General features: G+C 49.1%; 1 protein-coding gene across 10 annotated transcripts in view; it reads left to right on the top strand.

Annotated features, from left to right (window-relative positions):
• The window catches only part of Foxp1 (forkhead box P1), a 528,005-nt gene that overhangs the window by 441,661 nt on the left and 63,452 nt on the right, over positions 1 to 22,892 (top strand). For 9 of the 10 annotated variants that reach the window (XM_046425582.2, XM_046425575.2, XM_046425577.2 and 6 more), the window contains 4 exons: positions 4,939 to 5,076; positions 6,015 to 6,104; positions 11,143 to 11,296; positions 16,666 to 16,867. In XM_046425582.2, coding sequence (XP_046281538.1) covers positions 4,939 to 5,076; positions 6,015 to 6,104; positions 11,143 to 11,296; positions 16,666 to 16,867 — 584 coding nt within the window. The remainder of the gene's footprint in view (positions 1 to 4,938; positions 5,077 to 6,014; positions 6,105 to 11,142; positions 11,297 to 16,665; positions 16,868 to 22,892) is intronic. The other variant, XM_046425581.2, reaches the window with a different exon arrangement.

Below are 22,892 nucleotides of genomic sequence, written 5' to 3' on the forward strand. Positions count from 1 at the left end.
TTTTTATAGAGCCATTTTCTTTGTTTGCTTTTGTTTTGACATGCTGGAGCCTTCTGATTTAATTTGTTTTGCTCTTGTTATGTGATTAACTAGGTAACACTGCCTAACCAGATCACTTCATCACCAAACAGCCTGGTGTCTGGGGGGAAGTTAGTTCCTGGGACACACAGTGGTGAATGAGCAAAGGTTAACAGCAGTTCCTAATTTTTTTTTTGGGGGGGGGGGTTATTTAATGAAAATAAATTTAAAGAAAGGTTTGTGGAAATAAAGCAGCATGCATAAATTTTTGTTCTTCCTGGTTTTATAGTTTGTCCACAGTGGTAGGAGGAGATGCTGATGGGCAGAGTGTGTGTCTGTCTGCTCTCCCTCTCCCCCTCCCTCCCTGCAGTCCTTAGCTGGAGCCTAAGCTACAGGGAGGGAAAAACATGATAACATGTTATTTTCAGTATTGATATTGTGTCGTCTGCCTCCCACCCAATTCCTTCAATTGTCTCCTAGATTAGAATGAAGCATTGTTTCTCCAATGTTTTTGTTTGTTTGTTTGCTTTTCAGATTTTCCCCTCCCATCACCTGCCTCTCCCTGAGATAAAAGACAACAATAAGGCCCATTATGTGACTCGTCCTCAGGCCTTCAGACATGCAGAGGCAGAACTTGCTGGGCAGTGCAGGGGCTTGGGATAGCAGTTGGTGGCTGAGGACAGTCTCCCATGGCTGCTCTGGGGCTAGAACAGCAGGCCCACACTAGCAGAGGTCTGTGGCCCGGGCACAGTGGTGTTCCTGCCATTCCCGCAGGTCCCAGTGCACCTGGGATCCGCCACACCCAGCTGGTATCAGTCAGCAGTGGATCATGCCCTGTGTTTTTTTAATTCATGATTTCCTCATGAAACTCAACTAAATAGTGTTAACTCTGTGTGTGTGTGTGTGTGTGTGTGTGTGTTTAAATTCAGTTTTGTATGCTAGCATTCTTTAAATGTCTGCCAGGAGTTTAATTTGAATTTCTGATCCCTGAAGGCAGCTAGACAGAATCATTCTAGTTCTTCATAAATTGCCTTCTATGATTCATTGTTAACTCATAAAACACTCATTTCTATATACTCAAACAGCTGAGGTAGTTACAGTATCAGGGATATATATATATATATAGTCTTATATTTAAATTGTCTTATGAGAAAGAAAAAAAAATAGCTTAAACTGCCAGATAGGCACCAGGCCCTGTGGCTCCGAGAACATCAGAAACGCACGTGTTTATCTCCGGGAGAGCAAGGTGGCCAGCGTGGGATTGGAAAAGAGGAAAGCTTCGTTTTCACTGAATACTCTCAAAGAAGGGCCCGTAAATATGAGACCGCTGTAGTTAAAAACTCACATGACTGTTTTAAATACTATTGATTTAAACCACTGGCTAGATTTTATGAATCAGAGTGTAATTTCTGAGCTCTGGCCATATTTCTCAGTGCGAGGCTCTCTCTCCTGTGTGCCTTTAGCTGCTTTCCACACATTCAACCCAGGATTAAATGATAGCAGTTACAGTGATCAATAGGTTAAGACTGCTGCGATCACTCTTGCCGCTAATGACCTCAGTAGTAATGGGCAATAAAGTGCGGGCTGTAATAGCCCGTCGCTGGTCCTGCGTGCCCTTTGATTCCCAGTATTAGTGGGGACTGGCGCATGAGAAAGTTGGACGCTGGGAATTCGGGCAGTGGATACATGGCTGTAATTCTTAACTAGTTAAAGCCTTAAACTGTGCTCTGATTTTTTTCCCCCCTACCCCACCATGGTTTCCGATCCATTTGAATATGTTTGCTAAAGCTTCCCATAACCTCCTTTCCTGATCTGTTGGAGCAGAAACTTTGGGGAAATCTCAGTTTTATTGCATTTATAAATTAATCTTGAGCCTCCCTTTAGAGGTTTGGTGCTAACTGGTGAGAAAATGTGGTTTCGGACAGTAAAACCCAAGTTCAAGCCATTGGGACACAATGGCCACTTCTGGTCACTCAGGGACCCATCAGCTGGGGTACAGGATCACTCCAGCTTCTTGCTGCTGTCCTTCCATGGGCCGGGCTGGGCGGCTGCTGCTCCAAGCGTTTTGCTGCTCATCAGCTTCTCCATCAAAGTGTCCAGAGGAAGAAAGCAAGGGAGGGTCAATCCACTGCTCTGCAGCATAACTGCAGAAGATTAATAGATAACTGTGGGAAAGGGGCCTTAAACTGCGGGCTGTCTGTGAGGTTGGAAAATTCTCTGTGTAGGTTCTGTCCCTCATCACCCCTCCCCTTTTATTGACAGTCAAGAGACAGTGGTATTCCTCATTCAAGAAGATGCACGCAATTTTACCAGAGTTAGAAAGAAAATAAAACTTCCAGAATACATACACACATATGCACACACACACAATCATGCACAAGCATGTGTGTCTACACGTATGTGTGTGCGTATGGAAAACTTCTAAAAAAACTGTTTCACTGAGGTGTCCTTTGCCCACAGCACTCCTACTAAGGGTACAGGCAGAAGACTTCTTCTGTCAGTTCCATGCATCTGTGTGACCACCACCCTGGTCGGAGTGCCCCCGGAAGTTCCCTGGCCCCTTGCTAACAGGATGTCCATAGATCTCTTGAGTATTCACACCCAGGGGATTGTTTCTGTGCTGACTTGTGTTACAACTCTGTGAAGTTCACGTTCCCCATCGGTTCAGACCTTACACCACCCATTCCTGTGCGTTTTCCTGTTCATCACCATTAGAAATTTGGCTCAAGAATATTTATATTGTACATCATCCAAGAAACGCAGAGGAAAAAAGAAACCTTAAACATGGCTCTTTTGTTTGCTTAATTGAACCTCCTGGCCGGGTCCGTGATGCAACTCCCAAGGAAAAGTAAACCCCCCGTGAGGTGACGTGTGGCCTCAGCAGCCCCAGACAATGACTGGCACCCCGTGCGCATTTGAGAATCCAGAAAGTTTCTTGTGGGCAAAGGCAAAGTGAACTAATTGGAAATAATTTGTAGGTGGTTGAATGTTTGGGTAATGTCATCTTGATGTTTGCCCTGACTGAATGCAAGTTCGCCGTTCCGATCATTGGTGGTATTTCATGCTGCGAATTATCTTTTTAAAAGGATAATTTATCCATTCATATACATCTGTCCCTTTTTGCATATAAAAATATTCAGACATGCCCATCTGTTTTAAATTACAGTGTATCTACATCTACACTTAAAAGGCCACTGCAATAGGAAGAATTCATGGATGACCTTCCAGAGCTGGGTTAATGAAATTTTCCCAGGATTCAAGCTAGTGTTTTCTAAACATGCAGAACTTGCACGTCAACATCCCCACACACAACATGCCCACAGCAACAGTGCAGAGCATTCACTGTACATGAATCTGACCTTCAGGAACCATTTTTAGTTCATCAAAATTAGTGATGCTGAGAAATCGGGACATCAGAGCATAATGACTGTGAAATTAGGAATGAGAGCTCGCTATGCAAATGACAGGACAGATCATGTGAGAGAGTCAAGATAAACTGCACATTAAGACATTATGTTACATAAAATTAATACTGCATTTCTCCCTTTTGCTTACTGTTCCCCTGAAAGATTTTTTTTAATTCTTTTATCTTCTGATCAGCTATTGTCTGCTGAATTTTTTTCAAGTGGCACACAGGCAAAGTGCAAAACATGTTATTACCTTTTATTGTAATACGTGAGATGACAGCAGATCCTTTTTAACAAAGTATATCCTTTACTGCCTCTTGCTTCTTGCTGTCACATGTTTGATTAGAAACCAAAGAGAAGTAAGATGCTTAAATATTACTCTTCCAAGACATACGGGTTTTGTCTTCTCCTTCGTTGTTTTCTTTTCTTATCTTTTCATTGGGGTGTGTGTGTGGGGGGGTGATTCTTCATGAAATAGTCTTGCATTACGGGGACTGACAAAATGGTTCTCATGTAGTCTGCAAATTAAACACAAGTGCAGTGATTATTTTGAATAGCTAAATTACATTCTAGAAAGCTCGCAGAATTCATAGCATTGTCATTAGGTATCCGCTTGAATACAATTTGTGTAACCTTGGCCAAGACAGGCTGTCATTTTAATGTCAGTGTTTTATCTGAACAAGACATCATCCTTTCAGATCCAGTGTACAGGTTCCTTGCAAAGATGCCCGTGCAGAAACGTGTTAACAGTTGCAAATATGAAATGCTATCAAGTTCATCACTGTAGCTGTTTGTCACTGAAATGTCATGGAAAGCGGCTTTTAATGGTATCGCACATAATATGAAAGAATTGAGACATCTGTGTGCTGAGTGAACAAGGAAGGGTGAAGGCGTCACGGAGAGGGTCCGTGCTCAGGTTCAGAGGGCGCCTCGGAGGTTCCCTTATCAATGGGACTTGGCAATTATTGATTGTCCTGAAAATTGCTATGCACAAAGGAAGTGCGTCCCATAACTCCAGCTGCAAAGCTATGGGGTCCTATGTCCCTTCTCCCTTAATACAAAATTCAAGTTTGGGTTAACTTCCTCCAGCTCGTTTTGATTGAAGACTCTTTCTTAACTAGAAGCTGAGCTCTTTCTATCCCAGATCCGGATAGCATTTGTTAAGTTTCTCCTCCTTGTCTGTCTCTAAGACTTTCTAGAACCCCCCATCAGGGCTGAAAGATCTCATTTTTCTGTATTTAAAATAAATTCCAGGGCTGGGGGTGTCGCTCAGTGGTCGAGTGCTGGCCTAGTGTGTCTGAGGCCTTGGGTTCCATCCCTAGTGCCACAAAAATCACCCTCTACAGACTCCACGGGAGATGGCACAGCGGTCGGCGCTGCGTCCCTCTGCCGAAGTCCGCGTTGCCTGGGAAGGTGGTCAGCTCTCTGGGCAGGCTGGGGGCAGCCGGCCGCTGGCCCGGGACGCAGCGTGCTGTGGTTTCCTGGCCTCTATTCACGCTCGGTTACGTTCCAGGTCCCCGTGTCGGTGGCTATGATGACACCTCAGGTTATCACTCCGCAGCAGATGCAGCAGATCCTCCAGCAACAGGTGCTGAGCCCTCAGCAGCTCCAGGTCCTCCTCCAGCAGCAGCAGGCCCTCATGCTTCAGCAGGTAACCATCCCCACCCCCACCACGCCCGCTCAGAATGGCCCCTTGGCAGAGTGGCCGCCATTCCCGTTGGAGAGGGCAGGTGGCTGTAGCAGTCTGCAGACCAGCCCCCAAGGGGTGGGTTGCATCTGTGTCCCCAAGAGACAGCCCTGCCACAGTGGCCAGGCTTTGGGAACAAGATCAGGGCTGTCACTGGACTTGGTGGAGAAAGGTCTCAGGGCTTAGGTGGCTTACCACTCTTTTATTTGCTAAGCCCAGAGGCTTCTTGATGGCGAGAATCAAAGCAGAGCGAGGGGCACGGTGGGAGCAGGTTTAACTATGACAGCTCTTGAAGTCCCCATTTCAACTCAGACCCTGACGGAATTTCCCCTGAAATATAAATAAGCGTTTTGGAGTTGGTTGATTTCAAGGTGCACTTTTCATCATCTTCCGTCTGCGCTCATGTTGAGATGAGCCTCTGGCTGTCATTCTGCCATGGGGACCTGATGCCCAGACCTCGTGGACACTTGAGCTGAAGGGATGAGACCGAGTACCGCAGCGGGTGAGGGGTGGCAGGGACCCCAGACAGGAAGCTCCCGTGCTGGCTGGTGCTCCGCACTGCCTACCCCCACTGTCTGGAGTGCGCTGGAGACTCACCAGACTCTCTCAGCAAGGGCATCTTGGCTTTGTTGTACTCTCAAAGGTCATCCCTTGCCTTATTTTAATTAGTTTGTGTAGAAAATGGTATGTTTTTCATCAGTCCATTTTTGAGATTACTTCTCAAACAATAATGCCAAGAATAGTCAGCGTGTGCGGAATTTATTGTCGACTTTCAAACTAAAGGTCAGCCCATTACAGATAGAAGAATGCTCTTTTTCAAATCACAGTTTGTATATGGCACCGAAAGGGACAGTGGACCGGCACTGCCCTCTGTCACTTACCGTCCTCTCTTTCCTTTGTAGCAGCAGCTTCAAGAGTTTTATAAAAAACAACAGGAACAGTTGCAGCTTCAACTTTTACAACAACAGCATGCTGGAAAGCAGCCTAAAGAGGTACCGACAATACATATTTTACTTTCAAACCGCAGCTCCCCGGAGGACTCTCTAGTGGCTGTTAAACTGCCATTCATCTTTTAAGTGATTGCGCAACTGAGCTGACTCTATCGGTTCTCGGCTTTCAGACCCAGAGTTATTGTCGTGTTGTCTGAGGTTCCTCGGTTCCATTTGCTTCCTGCCACTTATCTTCCCAGTGCTGCTCCAGAGCCTACCTGTGTGGGGACCTGGACAGGGGTCTTGGGCAGAGCGCCCTGGGCTCAGGCTGTAGCGGGGGGTGAAGCGCTGTCCGTGGCATTTTTCTGGGACACTTGATTTCTCTTTTTCCAGCTCCAGAGGCTCTGGCCTTACAGCGATGGCCTCTTCTGTCACAAGAGTCACCTTTTGTGAGGCTGGACAGACCAACAAGAGTTGGAAGAAAACTCAATGTCCCCATCTTCTTTGAGCTTCTCCCCACAGTTCTCCGCCTTGTAGCGGCCGAGGCCCAGGAAAGTCGGGGGTCTCCAGATCTTGGCTGAGGGTTTTCGTGGTACAGTAGCTTCTCTGTACTGTGCTTTGTGGGGTCACGGGTTTCTGCATGAGGCCCGCCACCCCAGTGGGTGCCAGCTGGCCTGGTGCAGCCCTCCTGGGGCTCCGCATCGCCCTCTGGAGGACTACTTGGTGAGGACACCCAGGACCCATTTCAGAGTTGCCCACCCAGCCCACCTCCTCCCACACCCTCCTCTTCCCACATGTGCCTGGCCACCTCCTGGGTCACCTCCTTGTGGTTCCATAGGCAGCCCCACCTCCTCCTCTCGCCTCTCCCTGCTGCTGCTCTCAGCGGCTGGCCACTCCCGTTCTTGCAGAGGGCCTTACCAGGTGACTGCCCACGTCCCCGTCCCTCCCATGAGCACAGATGCGGTGGCACTCCTTCCGCACACAGGAGTCGCCTACTCCCTGTGCGCCAGCCACTCCCTCTCGCGGGCTGGGTCCGCTTTCTGTGCCCTGCCAGCTTCTCGCCGGAGTCCTGCTCAGCAGCCTCCTGTACCCCCCGCAGAGCAGGGGCAGTTTTGGGGTGAAGGGGAGGCGGGGTTGAAATGAAATTGCTGACACAACCCTCAGTACAGTGGCGCTACCGGGTGCTGCTGTAATAAAATAGGGAACAGATTAAAAAGTGTCTAAAATGTAAATCTAAAGGACTAACAGTAATTAAAATGGAAATGGCGCAGGGAGGGAAGGCATGTAATTGTGAGATATCACTGCACAAGGCTCTCAGCTTTGTTTTGCTGGCTGTTTTTCTAATTCAGCAGGGCTTACTCATCAGTGGCAGTTCAATGCGCGTTAATGACTCTGGGATTGCAGGCATCACTCTGGACAAAGAAATGATTATTGTGCGGTCAAAAGAAGTTCAAAGACAAGAAGGGAATTTCAGTTTTTTCCTTAGAGATCCACATTCAAGAGCATATAAATTAAGCCAAATGTTAAAAACCACAGTCTGAAAGCTGACTTCAAAGTCACAACTCTCTAATTAATGAACTGCGAGCTTCAGTTTGGACAAGTTGTGGTTTGATGCGCCCATAAATCAACATGACAGCCCTGTTTCACAGTCTCAGACAGTACTTGTCATTGAGTCACATCAGATGTAAACACAGCAGAAAAAAGAAGGGGTGTGAAGGGGGGCAATTGATCAACAGAATTGGTAAAAACCCACTTTTGAAGCACATTATGCATGATCACAGGAAATGGTTACAGCCTCGAGAGGGTTCCCTTCTGCTGTTGCTTTTTTGAATCAGATTTCTAACAGCCTTCAAAAGGGAGAATAAGAATTATGGAGACTCTCCCCTGTGGCTCACAGGCAATAACCCCCTGTTGTTATTTTGTGCTTCTTTCTTTTCAAAGGCATCAAAATTTAGTTTTTTAAAGATCTTTAACTCTATATTTGAAGACAAACAATAAAGGGCTGCCACTGTCATTCTTATCAGTTACCGGGGACTGTGTTCCCCCTTCTGTTGCCACTTCTTATTAACCTCTTATTTGGTCTGTTAGACAGAGTTTGGAATCCTCGTCCTCATGCTGGGAGAACATGAAAGTTCAGATGAGCTCCGAGGGCCTCCGAAGAAACGAGAAAGGGAAAGTTACAGGGCAGGAAGGAGGAGGATAAAAGTGCACTCTCCAAAATTGCTCCTGTCAGGAAGGGGAGCAGAGGGAGGGAGGTGATGGCTGAGCCAGGGATGGAGGGAGGCGGGGAGAAGGTGCTCCGTGTCCACCCAGGAGATGCACTGTGACAGCGTTGCCCCTTGTCCACAGCGCCAGGTCTGCTGTGGTCCCTTCCCAGGCAGAGGTGACCCAGGAGAGTTGTGGCCTAGAATCTCCCTTGGGGGGTGGAGGCCGGTGGAGTGCATGGGTCTCCTGGCTCGGTGCTGACCCGGTTCTTGGTGCTGTGGGACTTGGTCAGTAGGTCCCTCCTTCTCTGGGGTGTCGGGGCTGGTCTCCTGAAGTTCACCCTGCAGGTGGTGGTCCCTTGGTGGTGAACGAAATGGAGCCACATGGTAGCAATTTTATGATGCTGGTCGTGCTTTTAGGAGGGTTTGAACTTAGAGGTTGACAGGTAGAGCAAGCACATCACAAGCCACTCATCAGTGGCACGTAATTTGGTGCTGTTAGTTTTACGTCCCCCTGTTGATGACCTGTAGCAAGCCCTCATGTTGCCTCAGGTGGTCTGGAGATGTCTCCCTGGGCAGCCTTGCTGCACGCTGGGTTAGACCCAGGTCCCGGCTCAGGAGATAGATGCTCATGGTGGGAGGAGGCAGAGGGAGCCCCGCACAGCCGTGGAAGGGACTGGTGTGGAAAATGGATGGCCCAGTTAATATGAAATCAAGCTACAGAGAAAGATGGCGTTCAGTGCTGGTGAGGTAGGCCCGGCTGATTGTTTTCAAAGGCCGGTTTGTCCCAGGCATTTATGAAGGTTTATGTTAGGCCTAGGGAGTAGCCGAAAAAGGGAAACCAGACCTTTGACTGGCGCGCAGGGAGGGGATCTGAAAGGCAGGGTTTATCAGGCCCTTCTGCGTTTTAACGCTGCCCACTGACCTGCCGGGGGACTGTGCGGAGACCTTTTTTGTGCGCATTCAATTGTGAGAAGTAAACAAACGGACTCGTATCCTGTGTTTGGTAACTGGGTGGGGAGCAAAGTCTGGCAACCAGTGTTGCTTTTAAATTCTTTCTTTGGACAATGGGCCTTGTATACTTTTATATCCTGGCTTTTCAAACGTGCACAGCTTTCGTGAGGTTTTCCTAGGGATGGCCAGAGACAACAGAGAAGGCATCAGTCACTTTGTATAAATACACGATGTTTTAAACATTTCATTTACAGTAAGACAGGAAAGGCCCTCCCCAGCCTCCGGCCCCCAGCACACTCTGCCTCAAGAAGGGCTCAGTCCTCGATCCTGTAGTGTCCACATTGTCCTTCTCTCCCTCCCTGCCCCCCCTTTTTTTCTTATAATGTCGTGAGTTAATATCTGTTGAAGAAGTGAAAAAAATCATTTTGACATGAATATAACTATCATTGGGTTTTACATTAATGTGATAACTTGGGAAGGGTGAAGACAATTGGATCATTTTATGCATGCTGTTCTTAAAATGAAAACACGGGCTTTTCATTTAAATTTATTTAAATTTTTGTTGTTAGTGGTATAGAATTTGTTTTTTGGAGTGAAACTCAATTAACTTTCTCAGTGGCATGGTAGTAAGTCTGAAATTGGTTGCTAATAGGAGAATGAGGGTTTTTACTGTGGAAGAATCTACGTGGAGCCCGGAAAGAAGCCACCATTTTTCTCCTTCTTTGGACTTGGCCTTGGAAGGTCTCGGTGCGCACGCCATTTGGTGGGGGCCCAGATCCAGGCGTGCGTTGGTGCAGTGAGTGCCCTGTGTGGGGGGTCCTGACGCTGATGGGAACACGCAGGCTCTGCGAGCGTGGGCAGCCCACCCGGTTCCTGGCCTCCCTGATCTCTTGAATGTGAGTCAGAATCAGGAAAAGGTCTGACTTTTTTTTCTTTGAGGAATTCTGTTTCCTTCTTTTTGGCCCCGGTTTGGGAAGGGTTAATTTCCCTTTGTGACGGTTAGCCCTGGTGTGGCTGGGCCCTCCACCTCGAAATGATTCCTCGCAGATTAAGGATATTAGATAATTTCCTTCTATTTATTATACTACCGCACTGTATTATCTTTCTATCACTGAGATAATTACTGAGGAAATCTACATTAATTTTTTGGCTGGAGCAAGGCCTGCTAAACACAGGAATGCTGTATTGATGCTTTACACAACAGAAGTTTTCCTCCTATCACGACCCATCAACAAGAAGATTCGCCCGTGTCCTAAAGCCCCTTCTTTTTGAGAACAAAGCAGGCTCCCGACAAGCGGGCCCAGCGAGCAGGCCCCCTGAGCAGGCCCCGGCCCTCCAAGGCCACAGTCAAGTTGAGGCGCCTGAGCTTTGAGCCGCTCCTATCCGGCACTCGCAGTCAAGTGCCTTGGTGTTGTTTGGTAAATTATGAATGTGTGTAATTAAAATCTAGCGGCTGTTTCTATGAAAGATTTACAATGTTATTTCATCGTTTGTCATGGCTAATTAACAATATTAGATGAAGTTTTTCTTCTTCAAAGGTCTGATTTCTTCTCATTTATTTATGTCAGGAGTGATAAACAGAGTAGTTACAGGCTCCTGCCGGTGCAGGCGGAGAAGGCCTCACCTTGCTCCTCTGCACCCCCAGGGCTCTGGGTTCAAGGCCCCCCAGGCTGGGGTGGGTGACTTCAGGTCTCAGGTCAGAGGTTGGCTCCCGACTGCCCGAGGTGGGCTGCAGGGGGAGCCACTGTGGAGGGCTTGGTCCCTGCAGGCACAGCCATCAGAGGGAGTGCCCTCCCGCGAGGCAGCTCCTCTTGAGAGGTGGCTGACGCAGAGCCCACCCTGGGCCCAAGCCACCCTGGGTTTCGGGATGGCGGTGAGTTTGGGGTGCTGCCCTCTTGCCTTGCCTGGGATTGGCCTCTCATGTCTCTCCTCTCCTCTTGCAGCAGCAGCAGGTGGCCACCCAGCAGTTGGCCTTCCAGCAGCAGCTCCTACAGATGCAGCAGCTCCAGCAGCAGCACCTCCTGTCTCTGCAGCGCCAAGGCCTCCTAACCATCCAGCCCGGGCAGCCCGCCCTTCCCCTCCAGCCTCTCGCTCAAGGTATGCAGCCCTGTCTCTATGGCGGCCCTGCGCAGGCTTCGGGGTGGAGGGGCCAGGTGTCTGGGGCGGCTCCAGGTCCTTGAGGGGGCGATGGCCCTCTGAGACATGCGTGTGCAGACTGAAAGCAAGGCTGCAGGAGGTCCTGGGGGCCTGGTCCCTGAGGCCAGAGGAGCACTTGGGGGAGCACCGTGCATAGTGGTCCCTCGGGGAGCGGCTCTGGGGACATTTCTGTTTGGAACCAGGAAGTCTCCTCTCAGAGGCTGCTGTTAGTCATGTTAACCATGTAACTCGTTGTATTTCAGACCCAGTAGTGCTTCACACACATGCCATTTCTTAAATATCTAGGTGTGAATGTGTGTTTGTTCCCCTGTAAATCACTCAACTCGGTCTCGTTCAGTTGTGAGAATCAAGGTCATGTTTTCTCTCCCTCTCTCCTTTTTCATTGGCCTGTGGTGTGGAGCAGGTTCTCACCCTCTTCAGAGCAGGTGCCCTTTCCGTTGCCAGTTCTTCCTCAGACGTGGGTTCCTTGAAAATGAAAAGGTTTCCTAGGTTTCATGAGTTCCTTCCGCAAAGCCGCTGACATTTCATCCCGAGGGTATTGGACATCACAAGAAGAGGGAAACTCAGGGTGTTGGCTTAAGCCGCTCTGGCTTTTACAAGTGTGTGAAGGCAAGCGGTTATTCAGGGGAGGAGAGAGGAGGTGACATACCTGTGCCCATGTCCTTGGCTGGCCACATTAGTAAGTCCCACATCTGCAGATTCAACCAAGCATGGATTGAAAATATTCAGTTAAAAAAAAAAGAGAGCGTCTCTGCTGAGCATGTACAGGATTTTCCTTGTTCTCACAATACAGTAGAACAAGTGTTTATATCAAGTTACGCTGCAGTAGGTGTCAGTGACCTGGAGGTACTTCCAAGCATGAGTACGATGCCTAGGTTGCCTGCAAGCTGAACGCCATTTAGATAAGGGACTTTGGCATCCTTGGGTCTCGGCATCCAGAGGTGGCCCCGTGGACATGGAGGGGGGTGGTTCCTGGCTCCACAGACCTCAGTGGCTTCCTCGGCCCTGGGTCCTCCGAGCCTCAGCAGATTTGATGTGTGTCTCCAAGGCAGCAGGCCACAGCTTTGGGTGTCTCAGGCTCAGCTGTCATCTGAAGAAGGCTGGAAATGTGGGGTCTTCCTGGTGTCCTCTTAGGCGGGGCTGGTGACGGTGACCTTAGCTGGCGAGTGGAGCCAGTGAAGCGGGGCTGCATCTGAATCTTCCTGTGGAGTCGGCCAGGCCCAGCTTCTGTCCCCGAGGGTTCTCCTTGTTCTGCAGGTGGACTGCGGCCTCTCTCTCGCCCTCCACACCTGTGCACCCGACTGTTCAACTTGGTGCCTCATCATCAGCGCTTCCCCGGTTGCCCTCAGAGGGGCAGGTTTGGTGACTGCGCCACAGGAGGGGAAAGGAAGGCCATGGGGCCAGCGCATTGTGAGCTTTTGCCCAATGTCAGTTGGGCTTCCTTCACACCTCCTGGGTCATAGTTGGACCCAGGGCCGTCTGCGGGACACACCTCCTGGCCTCGGGCTTCACCCTGTCTCCCTTTCCCTCTGCTCCTAGGCTGTGAAGTTTGCTCTCCGAGGTTCATTGTTATAGTATATCAGTTAAGCTGTCCAGAAGAGGGCAATTGGGCAGGGACAAGACAAGCTCATACATAATGTGCAAGAAATGAATGTGGTGGTGCATGGAGTGTAATCTCTGCAGTATCACATCAGACACCGGCAGGTAATTCACTGGGGTGGCATTGATGGATCTGCTTAGCAGTCTGCTGTAACTATAAGCCCCTGCAACATTAGGAGGGCGCTCGCTTGGCATTGGAGGGTGCCTGTGTGCGCCACGATGGCACAGCTGTACGGGCAGATATTTCTGGAGTCGAGTTCTTGCAGGAAGGAGAGCCACACTCTTGCCATCTCCTTTGGATCGGGAGCCGGGCTTGTCTCCCCTGCCCCCTCAGCCACGGAGGCCTGAGAATTCAGTCGTGTGGACTACAACACAATTCCTTTTTATCAGAGAGATGATGGCTTAAAACTGATGTCATTATGAGGTTTAAATCAACTTTCTGCTTGCTTGAACATGGTCACCTGGGTATGGATGTACAAGGACAAAAAAGGTTGATCAACTCTGTTTGTCTTTGAGCCAGTGATACCTGGGGTGGTAAAATTGAGTTCCATGAGCAGTAATCTGTCAACTGTCCCCACAACATACATTTTTTAAACCCGCGCTTGCATTTTCTTTTATAATGAAGGGACTGGATGTCCTGGGGAAAAGAAAAGGAAGGAAGGAAGGAAGGAAGAAAGAAAATGTAGCCAGGGCACAGGAGTTAGGTGGCGAAAATGCCGGGATGTCCACTGATGGAAAAGCCTGCGTGCGCACTTCCACACGGCTGACTGCGGGCCTGCTGAGGGTGGCCACTTGTGAGAGGACAAGCATGGAGAGCCACGTTTTGAAGGCCCTATTTTTCCCTCTGGAGGGGGTTGTGCTGTGAAGTGCAGGGTCAGCTCTGCTGTCCTTCAGGTTGTGGTGGGGCCTTTGCTCCGTGGGCAGGGTCCACCCACCTGGTCTCACCCTGTTCTCTCATGCTCTGCTCCTCCCGAGCACCTGCGGTTTCACATACAAAGACTCTGTCACTAGCTTTCTGACCTTTTAATTTTTAAAACATACTCTCCAGGTATAGGGGAAGCTGCGTGCTGGTTACGTACCTGTTAATGGGTTTGCTCTTGGTCCTATGAATCCATCATTTGGAAGAAATGGGGGCTCTTTAGAAGTTGGACATCCACCTAGTCTGACGAGTGACTCCTCGCCTGCCTTCTTGTCTTAATTCTGTCTTGAGATCTGGGCTGTGGAAGGCCAGCACCCTTGGTAGAGGGTGTCCGGAGTCCGCTGAGCAAGCCGTTGACCGTCACTGGCGGAAGCAGCAGTGCTGGAGGATCGGGCTGCCTGCCTCTCGCCGGCTCCGATGAGAAGGTTCTGAAATGTAATTATCACATCGAGATTTGACCCAGAAACAGCTCTGTGGTCAGGCAGCCCGTTAGTGTTTACCCTTCTCCCCCGGAGGAGGAAGCTGCGTCCCCTGGCTCCTGCAGGTGTAACAAGTGGGGAGCCCTCGTCCCAGTGCCTTTGCCCACTTTGCAGACTGCTTTGGGATTGTGCTGTTCTCAGAGGGAAGTGTCCACGCAGCCCTTAGACCAGTGTCCTTCCTGTGCAGCTGACCCCAGAAATCAACTCGCTTGAGTGGAGAAACAGGCGGTTGGTGCTTTTCCTGTGTTTGCAAAAGAGAATAGAAACAGGCATGGATTCATGTGGTTCTGGTGAGCACACTGTCGGCACACGAGCCCGCGGGCTGCTGGTTCAGTTGAGCGAACGTGGGTCTGAGGGTCAGCCGTGTTCGCAGGTAATTGTTGGTGTGCAGACTGCAGAGGCGGACTTGCCAGGTACTGGCACGTCCCACCTGTCACTTGGGAAAGTGTTTGGAAATAATAGCCCAGATGCAGCAAAACCGGACGTGGGATGGTATAGTGGCCTTTCCCTTTGTTTAATTTGCCTCTGAGGTTTAATTTTCAGGGGACAAGTAATAATTGAATATGCCTAATAACTAAATGCTCATTTGGGACAAAATCCATCAAAATATAATTGGCATTTGATTTTTATGGAGGGGGAAGGAAACGGACTCGGCTGTGGAGGATGCGCTCTAGGAACATCTGACCACTTCATGTATCCTTCGAAGCCGCCTTTATGATATATATTAATTGCAAATACTTGGGCATTTGAACATTTTCGCGAAGAACCGATAGGAGAGACCAACTGTTTTTGTTAACGTTCCTGGCGGAAAGGCGGGGAAGGTTATTGGTCTGCTGTGCAATAATTTACTCCTCTTTGATATGCAAACGATCCACGGTGAATATAAAAAAATCCTATCAGACTCATTTCACAGTTCTTAACCACTCGGATTCTCTGGAGTCCATCGCCTCATTAGACCAGCGCTCTCCAATGCTGGCATAATTAAAATCTTTAACAGTTTAGCAAAGTAAAGATGTTTGGCTGATCACGTTGAGATGATTATCTCTCCATTGTATTCTAAATGACAAAAATAAATTAAATTTAGACCTTGGCATTTTTTATTATGTGTTTCAAATGAATATAATGCACACAGCCTTCTCCTTTAATTCAATACCTTCAGTTTGGTAAGAAACATGCCTCTTTCGGCTCCTGCTACTTACCCAGAAAATGGCCGGCTTCGCCCGCTGGCTGTTATGCTGGGTGGAAACAATGACCAGCCGTCCACTAGGCTGAGTCTAAGGCGGAATTGCCTGACGAGGTTCAGGGGTGTGATTTCCTTTCGGGGTTCTTCCAGAGGAAGCGGCTGCTGCTGGTGGCTGGTAGCTCCAATAGAGGCTTGCGGTTGCGTGTGTGCATGCGCTGGAATATGCATGGCGGTAGAAATTGGGCATGCTGGGCCACAGGGGCTGCTGCCAGGGTAGACCAGCAGTCCAGGATCGTCAGGGTGTGTCCTGGTGGTAACTCTTCCTGGGAAAAATACTTGGCGCCACTTCACTCCTTTAAACCCATGTCCACTTTGACCCCCTTGCAAAACAGAACAACTTTATTGCCCCAAATTTATTTTACGTCTTCATTTCATTCAGCGATGGTTCATTAGCATTGATTTAAGAAATGACAGTAATAATAGTGTTACTTGTGTAAAAAGTTATACAGTTTTTCAGTAGACACATCCATCAATTAAGCATGTGGTACGAGAAACCAAAATTAATGAGGAAGATAGGTGTGTTAATGAAATAATCATAGTATAATCAATTTGACTGTTAAAAGTTGAAAAGCATTTCAGGAAGACGATATGAATTCATAATTTATGTCTAAAAGTGATTAATAAAAACTATATTTAATAACAAAGCTATTTGTCATCATTTAAGACTTAAGCACAAAAATCATTCATTTTGTGGCCCGCGTTGTCATAAGAATGTAGTTGAACAGTTTCATTCTGGGCCCTTCTTTGTGTCTGGAGATAAGGTGCCGTCCTCCGGCTTTTCCTGAAATTGGGAAGCGGCAGCTGGGCGGAGGGAGGCGGGCGCTGCTGTGGCAGAGTAGCTGCTGGGCCCCTGTCCCTGGTCTGCGCGTGACGAGGGCCCTTCCGCCTGCAGCTCCTGGGAGGAGGTGCTCCCGTGTTTGCCTTGGTGGGGAGGGGAGGAAAAAAGAACTGCACACACTAAAAAAACCCTAACACTAGGCTTTGTTTACTGACTCTTTGATTTAATTACTGTTTGAAGAGGCCGGAATTAGCTGTTAATTGATTTAATTATCCAATTTGTTTGTTTCAGGCATGATTCCAACGGAGCTGCAGCAGCTCTGGAAGGAGGTGACGGGTGTGCACACTGCAGAAGAAGCCACGAGCAACAACCCCAGCAGCCTGGACCTGACCACCTGTGTGTCCTCCTCCGCCCCCGCCAAGGCCTCCCTGGTGATGAACCCGCACGCCTCCACCAATGGCCAGCTCTCGGTGCACACGCCCAAGAGGGAAAGGTAGGCAGGGGCCTGGGCCCCGCAGAAGGCTGGCCACGGCCTGGGAGGGCAGGTGGCCTGACCCCACCTGGCCCAGGGCTCCCTAATTGGATCAGTGTGACTCGAAGGTGCCTGTAATTACGTAACAATGTATTCAATGTGGTGTGGGTGTGTGTGAGCATCTAATTGTTTTCACCTTTTCAACATGGAATTAGTATGGCTGTAGATCTCATGGGCTTAGGGCCGTGCAGAAGTCTTGGAGTGTCTCGTTGGGTTAGATTTCAAGACTTACAGGTCCTCTGTCTGCCAAATTCTCCCCCTGGTCAAGCTCAGTTTCTGGGCTCTGAGCACCTGCTGGTACCAGGCGCATCTGCTGTGGGTGATTTCGCATCGTGGTTTGAGAAACAGGACTTACGTTACGTTGCCCTTGTAAAGGTGGGAAGCCCGTCTTTGCCTTCGTGTGTCCCCAAAGCACACGGTGCGTGTAGACCTTGAGTGAGGGCGCGAGGCTGGAGGGGTGCAGGTGGCCTTGTATCCGCACACAAGCTTCCTCAGCACGGTGGTCATCGGGTCGCCTCACTCCTGCTGCCTTCCTGCCCTGAGCTTACGAGTTCATAGTTTTCAACATGTGTGTTCGTGGAAGCCCAGGTTGGCTCGGAGGCCTGGAGGATGTCATGTGCACAAGGAGTTCTAGGAAAGCCAAGCTGTTGATCCCTGCCGTGGTCCCTTCTGCCCAGGGGTGTTCCTCGAGCTACCGGGGTGCTTTTCCTGAGCAGAGAGCACCCCTAAGATTGACAGCTCTTTCCAGCTTACTCTTTCTAAACTGTTTCCTGTGTGTTTCACACACACAGCTTCCACACACAGAAGGGGAGACCTAAACAGCAGGATGTGATAGTAAATGCTGCTTCCATCAGGAAGAAGCAAATTCTGGATTTTGTTCTTAAATAGCAATGACTCCATAAAAAAATGAATTATATATTTCAGTTAAGCAGCTGCAAACATGATTTCATGTCTTTCTCGTGGTGTTGAGCATCATAAGGCAACTGGTGTAATCAGGTACATATCTTTATATCAGAAAATAGTTATCTGTTTATTATATAGAGTCAAGATCTGATCCACATATATAATAGTGGTCCCATAAGATTATAAAGGAGGGAAAAATTCCCACCACTCCATGCCTCACGGCCATACGGGGCCAACCCACAGGGCGCTACTCGAGTGTTGTGGGGATACCGGAGTCAACAGCAGTGTACGCCAGTCATGTACACACAACACACGTGCAGTTACCCCGCGCACAGTCCTGGCTGGTGATGAGTGGTGCCGTTACTGATCCACACACTTGCTCTGCTGTACTCATCAATCACCATTTTAGAGTGTGCTCCTTCTACCTATTAAAAGACATCGTTGACAGTGAATAGTACGTCATGTTAGCCAGCGGCAGGCTCAAACACCTCATGTTGACCCCGTCTCCCGTGCGTCTTTTCTCTTGTGCCTGGGCTAAACTCATGCACTGTGGGCCTGGGAGCAATGGGTTGTGCTGCGCACGTGACCCCACGTAGCCCAGGTAGGCTGTGTGAGTACACTGGTGATGTTCACACACCCCCGAAGGGGCCAACGACCACACTTCTCAGACTGCATCCCTTGTCAGGGACACACAGCTACACATATGCACACGCACACACAGGTATTATGTTTGAGCCTAAACAGCAGAAATGAGAATAATAAATATGTTCCCACTAGAACTTGGGACTGGCCGGTAAGATCTCCTTGTTTACATCTCCATGGCAGGTGTCAAAAACTAAACGATGCTTTAAAGGGACTAGTTGAGAACAGTTTGAGGAACAGGATGGGGCACAGGGCGAGGCTGCTTGGAGCCGCTGGCCAGAGTGTGGCTCCCCTTTGCAGTGGGGAAAGACACGCATGGCCGGAAGGTGGCCTGAAGCCCTGCTTTGTCATCTCATCATCGTCATCATTTTTTCTAAATAGAAAGTCTTAGGGAGCTTGAAAGGAGAGGCTTGGGGCTGCTGCCCTTTGGTGGACTTGCTTTTCCCATCCTAGGGTTGCTGTGGTCCGTTTGCTGCTGGACAATTGAATTGCATCTCCATCCACAGGCCTGGGGGGCCTGGCACTCAGAAGCGTGGACGGGTGCACTTGAGGTCTCTCTGCAGTCTTCTCACGGGAGGGCGAGGGGCGTCCCGAGGCGGTTCTCTCCTTGTGTAGATGCAGCCAGGTGATAGGTGAGCCAGGAGCACAGCCCTTTGGGTGTCTTAAGGCACGTTGGAAGCTCAGTGGCTCCGCGGGACACTGATTCCAGGATGCTCTGCTGGTTGGGTTCTTCTCTCGGGATGTGTGCATGGACACTGTGCCTCGACTCCGTGTCTCCATTTCGCTACATGCCAGAGTTAGACCATGGGTCAGAAGAGAGCTCGGGTTCCAGGGAGCCTTCGCCTGGGTGTGAAAACAGGCTGGCCTTCCAGCTGTGTGCTCAGGGAGGACACAGCTACAGAGTGACACTCCATCACTTAAGCTCCTGATTCTCTCGGCTTAGAGGAAATGTGGCCAGACTCAAAGAAAGTCCTCCCCAGTGCAGTTTCTTGTGTTTTATTGTTTCTGCTGCTGGGGCTGGAGCCCAGGGCCTGGTGCGCACTCTCCCACTGAGCTGTGCCACTACCCCACCCCAGTCAGCACATTTTCACTGGCTGTAGCCAGGAAGGCCAAGAACACCTTCAGTTAAAGATAATTCAACGCTTTTAAGCTTATAGAATTGATCATTTAAAAAATCAATTATTCGTCCGCCAGCTTTGTATGTATATAGGTACTTAAAATGAATATTACCTATTATGATTAATTTAAAAGTCCCATGTGTGATGTGCGGTTTAAATAGTGGGAAATGGTGAAGGAAAGGGAGAAAGCTTGCCGCTGTCCCTGAGGGCGTGTCCTCCCTGGTGCCGGGAGCTGGCCCTTCCTTGCTAGTTCTCCTGTGAACATGGGTCCTCGAGAGCCCTGCCTACACTTCCTGTGGCAGAGCTTTCTCTTTGCCCCATTCTCGTGGAACATCACGCCCAGCCAGGGCCCCTGGCACCCCTCCACCCGACAGACTCCTGCCTGGGGTGGCTCTGTGGGGAGACTCGTTGGGAAAGGCAGTCCTACGAGAGTTTTGGTGCGTGGTTAGAGTCATGGTGTGTCTGATGTGCGTGGCACCCGGGTGGCAAGTCTCCCTGCCATTTGGAAAACTCCTGCCCCCCCAGTCCCCCACCCTGGCCTGGTGCGTCTCCCGTGAGCAGCCTCTGCCGCAGCAGCTCTGGGGTCTGGTGAGCAGCAATCTGTTCAGGAGATAAATAATGTGGTTGGCACGCCACTCCTACTCTCCTCTTTAATTTGTCTTACACAAGGAAAATTATAATTAAATCATTCAGGGTAAACCCTTGAGTGCAGAGAAGGGGAAAAGCACACTTTGGGAAAGATTGCCAATAGAAACCCACTTCCCTGTTGCGCGGGGCAGAGACGTTTATCAATATTCAGCAGTGTTACGGCAGGAGCAGCCCATGTGGTTTGGGAGGCGGAGGCCAGCGCTGAAATCAAGGCTTGTTAAGATCCTGTCCCTGCGCAGCCGCGGACACTCAGCATCATTAGAATTCAGTACTGGTGCCGCGCTTCCCACTTTGATTTTTCTCCCGACAATTTAATAATGTTTATTGTGCTGATTACGTGTAAATTCACTGGTGCAATAAGCACATCTCTGTCGTCAGGGTCTTGGAGAAGCACCGTGGGGATGCATTCGGTGGGCAGGAGCTGAAGAAGGGAGTGTGCAGGGGAGCAGGCACACCAGGTTCCTGCTCTCCTATCTTCCAGGGGATTGGGGAGTTGTGACCCCTTCTGTGACACAGATGAGACTCAGGCTGGGCAGGTTGTGACCTTGAAGCCATGTCCCTTCGAGTTGTCTGACTGTCTCACTTTAGAAAATTCCAAGTTGGGGTGTGGGTAAACAGAATCAACAGAATGCAAATGAAACATTTATTAAAATGCTAAATTTAGTAAGCCCTTTGAGCTTTTTGGATCAAAGCAGCTATGTAAATACAAATAGCAATTACTACTTAAGTAATTGCCTGAATTAAAATTCTAAATATCACATTATGTTATGGTGCACTAGGGAAGGGAGAGAGGGTGCTCAGTCAATCCCCTCCCTGTGCCATGCGCAAAGGAGCCACAGCCCACGGTATGCACGCTGCTGCACCCAATTTGCAGATGAGGAAATCACGTTACAGGTCACAGAGCCAGCTGGTGGCGCGCCCAAGATCCAGGTTCATGTCTGACTTTGCATTTACAGAACAGGACTTCAAGTTTCCATTCAGTTTGGAGGTGAAAGCTGAGTTATGATATGTTGAAATCTGTATCTCTAAAAGAAATTTCAAATCGAATTTGAAATTCAATGATTTTAAATTTTAAATAATGTTCAATTTTATTCAACTTAAAATTTAATAAAACCTTTATTGACTTAACCTACTATGTGCAAACCATAGCACTTACGTGAGAGTAGTAGCGTTTCCTCTTTTATGAAACATAGAAACCTTTACTAGGCCTCTCATGGAGGCTGGGAAACCCAAAAACAGAACCCAGTGCGCAGCATGAATGCCCTGCAGGATCTGCACACAGGCCAACGGGAGGCCAGTCCTGCCCCTGGAGCGTCCTCGCCCTGTCCTGCCTGGTCACCCTGCAGCTTCTGCTGGATGCCTCCTGCATCTGTGGGGCTTCCGCTGTCTTCCGTGGCCCACAGAAGCAGTGCTCCTTTGCCCAGAGCCTTCCCGCTCTTTGCCTTCAGTTTGCCATCAGGAGAGGTTTTGTAACTCGAGCATCGCTGCTGCCTGGCTCTTCTAAATACTTGTTACAGGGCTTCCTTAAGCATTTGGTCAGACATTTCCTTGAACTCTGCAGAGCCTGAGCTTGGGTGGACCCTGCTTCCTCCAAGGCCATCATACTCTCTCTCCTCAGAACCCAGCAACCCCAGTGGGGTCCCGTCTTCCATGAGGTGTCACCTGCCTCTGATCCCTCGGGTGACCCTGGACGGCCATCCTCACTTGCTGACGGACCCCAAGCATGCCAGTTGTCTCCTTTTCTCTTCCCTCTCCCTCCTTCCCTCCCTCCTTCCCTTTCTGGTAGGGGTATTGCTTGCGTTTTCTGCGGCCCACAGCTGGCAGCAGCCTTGAGACAGCCCTTGCAGGCTTTGCTGGGCTCCTGTGCTGTGGGGCAGTTTCATTGTTTGCAGTCTCTGCTTTTGATCTGTGGCCTCTTGACTGGTGGCCACTTATTTGACTATATAACAATGACATTCATGTTTATGGGCCTTGATAATTTCAAAAGACAAGGAACTTTGAAATGTGAACATGCTTGATGTTTTAACTTGGTTTTGTTGTTGTTGTTTGTTTGTTTCCTTAAACTAAATTCTGTGTTGATGGATAAATGTCGGCCTTCTTGGTTTAACTGCTAAAATTCTAAAAGTTAGTTTCCCGGACTGTTAGATACGCAAGTCTTTAGCTTTTGCGTGTTCTCACGTTGATTCAGAGTCTGTAGAGCCAGAAATGTCAGCAATAAGTTATTGTTCCCGTGACTCTCAAGAGTTCTTCCTCATTTCAATTTTGTTTTTCAAAAATCAGTAATTTGTTCTTCTTTTTGTTTGTTTATTTGAAAGACTGAGCAAAGCAGGTCTCCTAATTCTTTCTTTCCACAAGGGCATTTTGAAGAATGTACAAAGGGTGGCAAATTTTGACTCCGACCTGCCAGTACTCTGGAAGCTTTGCAATGGTTTGCAACAGAGGTGGGCAGACATGGCCCACCACTAATGCAGCCCACTGTGAGCTTTTGTGCATAAAGTCTTAACTGGGAACGGTTGTGCTCATCCCTTATCTGTTGCCTCTGGCTGCTTTTGCACTACCACAGCAAGCTTGAGTAATTGGCCCCTCAAATATTTACTGTGTAGCCATCTTTAGAAAAAGTTTGCAGCCCTGGACCTTCAGCATCAGACCTGCTCCTCCTGTTTAGAGTCATCCTC

This window comes from Marmota monax, unplaced genomic scaffold (assembly GCF_021218885.2).
Source record: "Marmota monax isolate L192 unplaced genomic scaffold, Marmota_monax_Labrador192_F-V1.1 WCK01_AAM20220418_F8-fsc00028, whole genome shotgun sequence".
NCBI classification, from domain to species: Eukaryota; Metazoa; Chordata; class Mammalia; order Rodentia; family Sciuridae; genus Marmota; species Marmota monax.